General features: G+C 31.0%; 1 protein-coding gene across 2 annotated transcripts in view; it reads right to left on the bottom strand.

Annotated features, from left to right (window-relative positions):
- Positions 1 to 13006, bottom strand: part of LOC118194518 (solute carrier family 25 member 32-like) — a 64248-nt gene that overhangs the window by 33032 nt on the left and 18210 nt on the right. For both annotated transcript variants that reach the window (XM_085826803.1, XM_085826805.1), the window contains exons 3-4: positions 11611 to 11699; positions 988 to 1151 (exon numbers count right to left, since the gene is read on the bottom strand). In XM_085826803.1, coding sequence (XP_085682929.1) covers positions 988 to 1151; positions 11611 to 11699 — 253 coding nt within the window. The remainder of the gene's footprint in view (positions 1 to 987; positions 1152 to 11610; positions 11700 to 13006) is intronic.

Here is a 13006-nt window from a genome sequence, read left to right as displayed (position 1 = left end):
ACATGCCCAACAGCATCAATTTATGCTAAGAATAAAACCCTTTATGGCAATTCAGGATATTTCTGTCCATTCATGCAGAAGCATTCTTAGCTCAGAAAGATTCAAGAGACAGTAACAGAGAGAAATTAAATGTATTCCATACATGTTGAATGTGGTTAAATATCAGTAATCCTTATGGCCATTCTATAAAAAGCAGTATTCCCAGTTCTAACAACCAACAATGACAGCCCCAAAGAACTTGTGCATGGTCATCTTGCATACAATTGTCTTGTATGCACATGTGTAAATAGTTTTCAGATACAGCTCTTCTTAACAACACTACAGAGTTGAAAGCAAGCTCATGAGCAGCAACAGAAATCTGGCATTGTGACAGCATATACAGAATGTGATCATTCTGAAGAAAAAAGACCACTGGCCATCCAATTACTGATTTTTAACATAGAGTTGCTTTACTCCAGTACCATAGCCATAGATAGCACATGACGGAAAAATTTACTTTCATGGCTCTGACTACTCCCCGCTACCAACCCCTTTCAAGACATCTTTCCCCCAACATTTATCATTACTTACACGATGTTATTTCACAAAATTCAATCCATTCTGACTTTCTTCCCAAAATCAGTCCCCCTTCCCCCCACACAAAAAAAAGCTGTTTTTATCTTAACATGTTTCTCAGTTATAAAATTGCTTGCAAAATTTTTCCTGCAGGCTATAAGGCACACATACACCTCTTACATATAACGCATATTCAGCTATGAAACCAACATGTAGTTACGATGCTGTTTTTTTAGCTGAACTTACTAATATTTCCAACTGTTGGTTTTTATGAACACCAATATAAATTAAAACTATCTTGCCTACATACAGGCTGTAAAACAGAATTGAAATTAAGATACAATTTAAAATTTAAAAAAATATGTCAGCATATTTTCAAAAATAAATTACATGAGGGGGGAAAACAAGAAGGCAATCAAAAACAAAATTTACCTTATACATGCCAGGAATACCTTCATGTCTATATACTTTCACTAGAGCATCTAGCATCCCAGTATAATGTTTGGATGGTGGCAAGCCTACAGTTGTGGAATACTGTAAACACATTCTTGTTTTGACCACCCATATTGGATTAGTAATAAAAAGAGTAATTACACCTAATAAAAAATAAAATTTTATATTAGAAAAACAACTATTTAATTTTACCAGCAAGCATCATTGCATTATAATAAATAATACACATAATTATTTTTACACACGATACTATACTGCAAAACAAATATTTAAGTATAACAGTGTTAAATGTTTTCAAATATAATCAACGTTACATTATGTGTAATCAACGTTACATTTGGAAAATATAACGCTGATTTTTGTTGTTTGACTTCTGATTTAGCATTTATTCGGCGTGTTATTGTGTCTTAATTAGTATTAAATATATTTGATATACATCCTGTATGTCAGGATCTGGAGTAAGATTTAACACGTTACACTTTCAAACTGGTAGCCAATATTATGTTAAGACTTCACACAAAAACTGCTTTTTCAAATATATAATACAGGAATACATAGGAAATCTGAGACAAAGGAAAGCAAACACTAAATGTGATTTGACTGATTTAATAGCTTTTATCACTTATGCTGGCAAAAACATTTTAAATAAAGAACTTATCACAAATACACAGAGCTGAAATTAATACTTCATTTCTTGTTAAGAGAAGAACTAATGCTGCAATATCTTATAGCTTTCTCTAATTAAATTCCTGTTATGAGAGTAATATGACAGCTTTTTAACACCTTGAGTGAGTGAGATTATTGGCACAAAACCAAAAATGATTATAATGTGCTAAACATGAGGTAGTATGATATAATTTGATGACTTCAAAGCAAATTATTACTAAATAAAATAGGAAGGTGGACAAATGTACCAAATCCAGAGGATGAAATCACATGAAAACAAGGTAAAAAAGCACACAAGTGGTAAACATGAAAATACAATCTTGTAGATTAGATAATAAAAGCCACTTTCTTTTAAATAATAAAATTAATTACAATTGATCCCTCTTCCGATTACATGGTTGAGAGGTAAGTCACAGCTATTTAAGTATTTCTGATGAAGACTAGGTTAATCTTTGGATTATGGTAACTCGGCAATTTTTTGGCGAAAATTTGGCGACCAACCCTGCTACAGCAACCTGCTAGTTTTTGTTTGGACGGCATTTTGTTTTCACAAAGTAAAAGCTTTTTTTTTTTTTACTCAACATTTTTTCCAAATAATCTGCTAGCCGAATTACGCTTATGCTAGAACTTTTATGGAACAAAAGTGCTTAATCATGACGAAGATTAAGTGCGAAATTGGGAGAAAATGCAGAATCACAAACTGCTTGCCGCGTTTTTAAGAATTGTACATACATGGTATCCATGTACACGTCGACCTATTTTCACTTAAAAAAAATATCCCAGAATTGCACAAAAATGGCATTGTGCACACTCTTTACTTTATCCATGTACACTGCTAAAGTCCTAGCTAGTAACCTTTATCGCCTTACCAAAATGTCGCCAAACTACCTGTTACCATATTCTAAAGAAAGATTAGCCGAAGACTATTAAAACATGAACACTCAATTAAAATATGATGGATTGATAGATGAACATTGCAATTTAAACAAACAGTACAAAAAGTGTGTCACTCTAGTGTGACCAATTCTAAGGCAAGTCAGAAGAACTTTCTCCTTACGATTTCTCGTAGAACCCCAAAGCTCAAATCTAGGCTTTACACGTCTCAACTTGTTATGCATCTGTATGTATCAAAGTCACTGCCATTTTCTTACAATCCTCTCTCTGATGACAGTAGTAGATCTCTGAAAGGGATGAGGTGACTGGATAGTTAAGGTGACCAGGTATTTTTGCCGAAAAATTAATGAAAGAATTGCTGTCTTTAGGGCATTTATTTTTAGACAGGGTCACCAGAACATTTGATCAATCAGATGTTTGTATTTGTGTGGAGATGGAAGAGAAAATACATGTTGCACTGGTGCAAGGTCAGTGTTTTTTTAATGCCTTTAGATGCTCTGGTTGATAGTCACTCCATGCTTTAAAAATTCCTAGAATGAGGTACCTTACATGATTACAAGAGTACTGTTAATAACTAAAGGCCTGTGGCAATACTGTGAACCCTAGCAGTGGCGTAAATAAGGGTATGCAAGGTATGCCGTCGCATACGGACCCGAAGGTTTAGAGGGCCCTTAAATGTCCTGCTTAACTACATTTATATGTTTAAACTTAAAAGACGGATTCTATTACACATATAGATGCTTTAAATCATTTTTCCCTGATTAGTTCGGAATTGGAGTTTCAATAAAAGAAGATTAATTATTATTTTTATATTTTTTATCTTGTATTTTTTCCCTTTTGCTTTTCATTTTTATATTTAGAATTTGTACTACTATGCAGTCTTATTTTAATTTTGATAAGTTTGGATTTTGTGTTAAACCCCTTTTACACGATTGCTAATATTAATATAGTTGAGGAATAGCCTTGCTTTGACTCGAATTTACTTTTAACTTTAGAATCTTTATATGTAGATAATAGAATTAGTTTTTTATTAAGTTTTTAAGGGCCCCCTACCTATATGGTGCAGTGACGAAATTCTCTACATGACACAGATAGGAGGCCCTTGGAATCACATGAAACAGCTAAATTCAGTGTTTGCGAAAGTTCATGTGCCATCATTCGACTATGAAATAGTAACTTCATGACCTACCTCAGTTTAGGGATAGCAGTCAGCAGCAAATAGGAAAAGTTCTTTTGTACTCCTTACTCTCTAACCTGAAAATTATTAAAGGCGACCCCCTAAAGGAAAGGTTTCTCCTTTTTGCAATCCGAAATCAAAGAGAGTTGGAAGTGGAAATTAAATGTAACTATTTATTATAAAGTACTTATTTTATATATTAATTTATTTCTGTATAATTTGCATTATCATTGAATAATCAATAGACATATTTTCTAAGTATAAAGCAAAGAAGCAACTAGGCAGGATTTTGGTATTTAATTTGGAATGAACTTTGCAAGTTAATAGTAATCGTTCAAATTGTGCTGCCAAATAATTTCAACCTGTATTATTTTTAAAGAAATTAAATAAGGAAGAATCTGCATGCAAAGTTAACGGCAGATTGTTGTTTTTTTCTCCGTTTTTTAGACTAATAAGCTGGAGGAGGGAATGATTCGTAAGTATCAATTGCTAACTCCAGAGTATATGCTTTCCTTTCTTAAGGACACAAAATCATTGACGTAAGTTGAGCAGTTGTGGCATGGAAGGACTTTGCCCAACCCACATGTCGAAATGCCGTTCTAGTCCAAGAAACGCAAAGAATTTATGACACCACATTTGGAAAGGAGAGATTTCCCATTCGGCTTAGGGATCTTTGAACGAATTCAAGGTCAGAAAAAAAGGGGGAAGTTTTACGACAGGCTAAGAACACAGACGTTCATTCAGATGCTCAAACATTAAGCGGCCAAATATTTCAGTTAATTTCCAGCAAAAATTGCTTTTTTTTTTCATTAAATTTATCGAAATTCATTGCTTTTTCTTCACTCTTGGGGGGGAGGAAATGGAATGGATGAATATTTTTACTTGAAATAATGAGTAAATCAATATTTATCCAACTTTTCATATCAAAATTTTCGAAATATTCTCACATTTCAGATAAAATGCAGGTTAGGAATTCTTTAAATTCCCTAATCGAGAATTAAATCTGAAGGCATAGGACTCGTAAACTATATCTTACTTACTAAGCATATTTTAATGCTTGAGGTTTTACTCGATTTGCTTTAGAAAAAAAAAGAGCTGAGGTGTTTCTTAACCTGTAAATTACCCATTTACCAAAAATTCACACTTATCTGTAAAAATAATTTTGAAGACATTAAATTTGTTTTGAAAGTAATATATTAATTTCCCTTTGTTTGAAAAAATACAATAAATTACAATTCATTTTAACAGCGTGAAACATTTAAGCGCATTAAAATTATTGCGAATTCAGCAATGCGCAATAATTTGTACATAATTTAAACAGAATTGAATTATTAAAGCACTCGAAGACTATTTGCCTAAGAGGAAGAATGCCTTCGTGGAGAACTTTCTAACTGTTATTTGGAATGAAATTTTACAATTTACTTTGCTTTTGTTTTTAATTTACTTTCCACACCATTCAGTACGTGAAATCGTAAATAATAATCTAATAGTTTTAAGTTGCATTGCAACATCTGAAAGAACACGAATTACATTGCTATTTTCACTAAACTAATGAATGGAATATTTCAGAAAAGAATTCTCCCCCGTTATTGCAATATTTTAATAATTTTCACAATTTGAAAAATTTAATTAATACATTTTAATAGTAAATGATGCGATTTTTCACTCATAAAATCCCTTTGTACGTTACTCTCTTTCATTTCAGTACCACTGCATAACTTTTCTAAGACATAAATACAAGTAGCTTCCGTTAATATATATTCCCATACATTATATTTATTTTTACATTTTTGTCATTAGTAAATTAATGATTAAGCTGTAAAACTGACACTGCTTATTTTATAAGCAATGTAAAGACTAGAAATCTGAGGTAATTAATTTCTGAGACATAAATAGCTTTCTAAGATGCAAATAAAACAGATAAATAATCATAAATATTAATGCTCCTAAACTATATCCACTTTTCCTAATTGATTTTTGCTTTTTGATCCACCTGGGTGAAAACAAACCTATTTTCCTTAAATGAAGTTTCGCGCATTTCTCTACGAAGTACACAAGTTGTTTCATACAACTTTATTTTTACTAATTATGAAGAAACTTTATACTTGTTTCCTAAACAAGTATTTATGTGTACTACTTTTAGAATCCATGCTACAGAGTGTGAGTAATCATCGTCAAATATACGTTAGTGTCAATAAGCTTAACTCCAAATTATTAAACATTTCTGGAACCTTGAAACTTGGAAGAGAATCGTCATATTTTGCTACAGTGGGTATTTAAATTTAGAAAAATCCTCACACCATAAGTATTTTGTGTTTAATTTTAAAATTTCCATTTCGCATTACACAGACATTTTTAAAGCTCTTTGGATACATATCAATAAAATTTGTTTCTACTTGTTTACTATTTCATCATAAACTTGTGAAGAATTTCCTAAAATTATTCGAATATCCATAATTTTTACTGTTAAATATTTAATATTTATACATTAACTGAAATACATTTATAGTACAGAGGAAATGTTGAAAGATATTGCAGGTCATACATTATGTATCATTGGAATATGAAAATAATAATAGTACAATTTGACTGAAAAAAAAAAAAAAAAAAAAAAAAAAAAAAAAGATGTTTCAGTGTTTTAAAAGGGAAGTGGACATCTTTACAGTAAAATCTTAGATGAAAGTTTTATTGTGACTCAACTTGGGAAGACACTGGAAATTCATAGTGGAGGCGGAGTCCCTTTCTTTGCTAAACATCTGCGTTGAAGTGTGAAACGCTAGCCCTCAAATAAACTTGTAATTGGCTGATGACTCAGAACAGTAAACTGAACTTAAACTTGCTCTTATTCTAATGCCATTTCTCTAGTCTATGGCAAGGACGAACAGAAGATTGTCTTTAAAATTAAATTTCAAAGTAATCTCAAATATAATTCTTCATTATAAAGGTAAGTGATAGATTTGTAATATTAATATAAACTAAATTTCTGTAACTTAAAACTTGCTAAAAATTCAGTTCAGCTAAAATTTTAATCCATTTATCTGAAAATCCAAACTTATCACCATTAATAATGCAAATATCTACGAATATTAATACGTAATGTTATATTAACATGAAATATTTTGATGATAAATATGAAATATAAATATAACATATGTTTCCATACATTAAGAAACATAATAACAGGCCAAAAATTAAAAAAAAAATTTTTTTACACATCCTGCGCTTTAGCTGCAGGATCGATCAGTCAATTAATCGACTTGACAATCGAAAATCAGTCGACTTGAATGGAGCTCATCAACATCAAAAAAGCGTTTCTATTAATATGCAAGATATGAGAAACAAGTTTGAAGACATTATGAAAGAAGCCAAATTTATTGCAAATAAATAGGGCACAGAAACTAAATTTGAAAAATAAAAGAAAAATAAAGACAAATTTTTTTTTTCGTGAGTTATATGTGGATAATAGGCTTGAAAATTCCGAAGTGTCTTTTAAAGTAACAGTTTTTTATGCTGCTCTCGACATTTTAAATACTCAGTTAAAGTACAGAATGACTGGAATGATAAAAATCGCAATGATGTTTTCATTTTTGAAACCTAAAACACTGTCAAATACCGAAATTATTAATAATGTTTGAAAAATACAGAAAACTTATAAAGAAGATTTTACTAATGCACTAGAAGTACAACTTTTATTATTTATAAATACTTTCAGAATAGAAATCCATTAAGGATTTAGCCAAATTAGCAATGGTAAAATACTATGGGCATGACAAGCAGTTATTCGGGAGTCTGCAATTCACTTAAATTGTATTTATTATTACCTGTAACCACAGCCACGAGTGAGAGGTCGTTTCAATACTAAAACTAATAAAAACATATTTAAGAAACACTATGACACAAGATGGGTTGTCAAAACTATCAGTATTGAGCGTTGAAGCTGAGATGGCTGAGAAAATGGTCATCCAGGTTTTGATAAATAATTTTGAGGAAATGAAGGTTAGGAGACGCAAATTTTAATAAAGAATAATTTTTGTCTTTATGGTGAATTTTGGCCACCAGTGTTGTAATTACACATATTGAGTGGGCAAAAAATTAAAGAAGGAAAGCAGTACGACTGAGAAAAATTAAAAAGAAACAGGAAACAACTTTAGCATTCATATTTTTTTATAAAAATCATGTATTTAAGTAGTTTAGTGTACCAAAAGTTTTTTTAAAAAGACAGAAAAAAATTTTACCGTACACATTTTCTGCAAAAATTGTATGTTCTATAAGGTATTTCTCCCGCGTTCCTAGCGTGCCTTCGTGGTGTAGTGGTTCCGCACACTGGGCCAGTATTCCAGAGGTCTGTGGTTCGATTCCCGGCAAAGGCGTTGCTCATTTTTCAAGTCTCTTGCTTCTAAATAACATAAAAGCTCTACAAGTGGTGCCCAAAGTAAAAGGGTGTTGGATGAAGATTCTCCACACCCAGGATTTGGTGATTGGGTCTCCTAAAAAACCCCAGTCGTCCTTTAAAAAGGGGAGTATATAAGGTATTTCTCCTGCGTTCCTATCGTGCCTTCGTGGTGTAATGGTTCTGCATACTAAGCCGGTATTCCAGAGGCCCGCGGTTCGATTCCCGGCAAAGGCGTTGTTAATTTTAAATCTTTCCTGCTTCCAAAAATATCTAATGTCTCTATACTTCAAATAGTTTTCTTTATGAAGTTTAAGATCAATATTTTTTAAGTTTAACAAATATATCATTTACATTGTAAAAGTTCTTATTTATTACTTGTATATCATTGTATAAATCATGTTCGTAAGCTGGGTAAATCACAGAGTACTCTGCATTAATGCAATATCTTTTCTGTACATTTATCAATTCTCTTGTCTGTCAGTTTATAATATAACCAATTATAAGTTTGCTAAATTAAGCGAAAAAAAACTTAGGCGCAGATTTTGTATAAAAATTTAAAACATTAGTATGTAAAACTTCTTGGATTTTATATAAAAATCTCCGCAAATCTAGGCTTTCTTCCTTTTCTTAATGCTATACTTTATGTCAACATGTTCCTTTTTTTAATATATATATAGACTTATACATTTATTATCAGTATGTATCTCAATGAAAGAAGAGAAAAATCTGTCTCTCGTACTCAAAACGCATGCACACAAAAAGTCTTAAATAACTGAATTAAAATCATCAGACATCAAATACGCAGACTAAAGCAAATTTGCATTTCACCAGTTGATCAAGGGAAAATATTTTTCGTTTTATTCTTTCTTCATAACCTTTCAACTGTTTTCCTAAAAACGTGCTTGTATTCTTTAACAATTAATCCAGATGTGATAAAAATAATGATGAAAACATTGGCTCCTGGAATCCTTTTTATTTATTTATTTATTTATTTTTTTAAGATTTTTATTTTTATTTTTAAGCACATTAAATTTATTGGGAGAGGGGCATAGGAATTTTTTTTTTTGCATAGGGGCCTAAGAGTTCTAGTTACGCCACTGAACCCTAGTATAATTTTAGAGGACTGATGTATCTTTTCATATACTGTTTTGTAAATTTTCTAATTTTTTGTATTTTATACTTTGTAAATATTATGTATTTTTCTCTGACATCAAGTAATTCCCACTTATCTTATGTATTTACTGTGTATTCATCAGCCGAACAGCTTTCTAGATTCACACCTTACTTTTAAATTTTCATATATATTAACCTTATAAAAATGCATAAATTTATTGGACCAGTTATTCCCAGGAATCTATTTAGAAACTTTGAATTTCATTCGAATTGGGGTAGGGCCCCATGTTCGGGTACCCTGGTGCTAAGCACTGTTCAACTCGTACAATAAAAGAAGTACTTCAAAAATTTTTTGATGAAGAAACAGATGATGATACTGATGAAGGAAAATATGTTTTGAATAATGATATTTTACCAAATGATACTGCTGGGGAAGTTGAAGTTCAGAAGTATGGCACATTTTTCAACCTTCTGAAAACGGTGCTAGCCGTACGAAAAAGTTTAAAAAACAGAAAACTTGAAATTGATAAAAGGGAACCGTCAGTCATAATTTCATCTTCTCTATCACCTAAGAAATAAAGGTTTTAGTGCTACAGGAACAATTCAAAAAGTTGCATACAAATGTGCCCAGTAGAAATGCTGAAATGTGCCCAGAAGAAAGACAATGGTTATTATGGTTTCAATTTATGATAATATTCAATTATGATTTTTATGATTTCAATATGAAGAGAAAAACAAAATAATTTTTGTCTGATGGAACAACAATTCGATTCTAACCACTGGTTCAACATTTGGAAAAATTCAGCCCGTAAAAAGTGTTTCCCCTTATTCAAAAACGAAAAGGAAAAAGGCTTTGTATCTCAGCTCTATCTTATTAAACAATACAATACCAAAATGAGAGGAGTTAATTTATGAGACAATTTAGTAGCCAATTACAGGATAAGAGTTCGAGGCAAAAAATGGTGGTGGTCAATATTTGCTAATTACATTGATGCATCCTTGACAAATGCATAGAAAATATTTTGACTCTTTGCTACTGGAAATAAAAAGTCTGTCTTAGATTTCAGACCCGAGATTGCGTTATTCCTTTTGCAAATTCCTATTGAGAGTGTAGAATTAGCCAGAAATAGATCAACAACAGGAAGACCTAGTAAACTCTGCATTCAAAAGCTATTGCATGGAGATGATAGAAATTTTATCGTAAAGTCCGAGGATAATAGAAGACTTGTAAAGAATGCCATAGCCAGATTGTTTGTTATTGTTGTAAAGAATGCCATAACCAGATTGTTACTGCAAAGTATGTAATGCAGCTTTACATCATGATTGTAGTGAAGCTTTTTGTGCTTGAAACTTTCAGTTGAAAATAATCTGCATTTGTAAAAGAAATACAATGCAAATTTTAATATTAAATTAATTACAAGTAAAGTGATTTGTAGATTTATAAAATGTTAAACAGCTGCAAAGTAATCTGGTTCTCCACTCAAAGAAAACTTCACGAGTACAATCATACTCACTTAACACGAATATTCCTAATCTGCTGATGTTGCGCGAACGCAACATTCGATTTTTCCACTAGTAAGAGCATTCTTTTTTGTTTTCAGTGTTAATTTAATTTATAAATACTTAAAATTATTTGTATAAGAAAAAATCATTTCTTGTAGTTTTGGCGGTTAATGGTTAAGTAATCAAAGTATCGTAAGCAAGCTATAACTTTATAATGCTCATTTCCAACCTGCCTGATTAAGTCTCAAATTTTTATCCCTACTTAAAAATTTATTTTTAAGAAAAAACTTATAATTCAATATAATAAATAAATAAAATTTGATTCTATTGCACTCATGACAAAGCTTTTTACGTTATGGCCTAAAACACTAAGAAAATGACTAACTTGATGCTGCCATGTCTCCCCTCAGCCCTAAGCAAAATATATGTAATACTTCACATATTCATATAGCAGTACTCATATAACAGTACAGCAAATTAATTGATGAAACTATTAGTGAAAATCAGAATTAAAATATACCTTTGCAAAAAAAAAAAAAAAAAAAAATCTGCTAGTACAATAAGTGATTAGGTACAAACTGTGTTCTGAAATGCCAGTCAGCTAATTTAATATGATTTTTTAAACTATTATGTGGCACTGTATGAAATGTAGGAAAATAATACATTTTTCTGCACTAACGTAAAAAATTATCCTTTCTAAATGCATAAAAAATGGTTTATTAGCAATACAAATAATTCAAATTACTCAAAATGAATAGAACAGATATATTAACTGTAAAGTAAATATTCTAATTTATATAATATGCATAATCACTTCAACAGTTTTAGAAACACAAATGCTACAAAATGAGCAAACCTGCTTCAGCAGCTGCTAACATATGACTTCCAGCACTTAACGTCTTCTTTGTGTTGCCCTCTAACATCCAAGTTTTGATCGCATTGTAACTGCAAAAACCAAACAAATACATAAAGAAAAACACCAATAATACATTCATCAAGAACTTTTTTAAAAACTCTTTATCATTTGCCCCAAAAATGTCTCTTCTAATTAATGTAATTTCTGGAAGAAAGGCCTCATCAGTGTAAACGGCGCAATTGGGAAAAATGGCGAGAGGGGAAACTAAAATACACAGGAACACTGCAATAAATGCAATTGCACGTCGACATCGTCATACACCTTGTAGACACAAAATTTTGTTTTATGTCCTGATATATGACATATCAGTTAAGAAAAATGAAACCATAACTTAAAAATAAATTATGCGTAAGAAATTTTGAAAATATACTTATGTTCATGAATATACTTATATTTACCCACTAAAGAATATTTGTATTAGTCACTAATATTTGTATTATTACCACTAATACTTGTATTACTCATAAAAAATATTGCAACAATGAGATATTAAATGACACAAGGAAATTTTACATACAAAGAGAATTAAAGCAAACTGATCATATGAAGCCATCAAAGTCTGATTCTTCACTATCTGAATTAAAAAGATTTAACAAATCTTGATCTAAATAGTCCAAGTCTTCCAGATCGTCACATTCATCCTCTTAGTTTGTCTCTTTATCTGAGAATATAATTTCAGCTTCTTTGAACAGCTTCTTTGCTGTTATTGACAATGTTTTCACCAATTTCCATGCACTTTTTACCCACATTGCAACGTTGCACGAGTCAAAAGTTAATGGCGTTTCATCCATATTTATTATCTGTGATGGAAGAAGGTTTTGTTTGTCAATAATATTTGTCATATATTTTAGAAAAGATGCTTTTTTATCCAGCCAGTCCATTGGTTATTGTTGCCCAACTGTTGTTCTAGTCCACATACAAATATTTTTTCTTTTTGTAAATCTGCTACACCAGCAAGGTCCTCTTTTGAAATCATTTATGTTCATTTGTTTTACCATAAATTTTGCTTCTAAGTGAATTTTTACAGTTGAAATTCTCATTCCCTTTCTTTGTTGCTTCTTCATCTGGTTTGCAAAGTCGTCTTCTAGATTTGGCCACCTTTACAGTACCATTTCTTTTGGCTCGTTTCTGTTGTGGCATATTTTTAAGTTCTTTTTCAGTTCTCCAATGTCGAATGTATCTCTCATCCACTTCAAATTCTTGAGCTGCTGCTTTGTTTCCAATTTGTTGAGCACATGAAATTACATTAAGTTTAAAACCAACAGTATAGCTATAATAGAAGAGAAACACACCAATGTGACAATTAAAATCACAATAACAACCTTGTATTTAGCAT

Source organism: Stegodyphus dumicola, chromosome 11, assembly GCF_044657685.1.
Source record: "Stegodyphus dumicola isolate Sdum_Otavi_A_Nest chromosome 11, ASM4465768v1".
Lineage (NCBI taxonomy): Eukaryota > Metazoa > Arthropoda > Arachnida > Araneae > Eresidae > Stegodyphus > Stegodyphus dumicola.
This window is presented reverse-complemented; position numbering and strand designations above follow the sequence as displayed.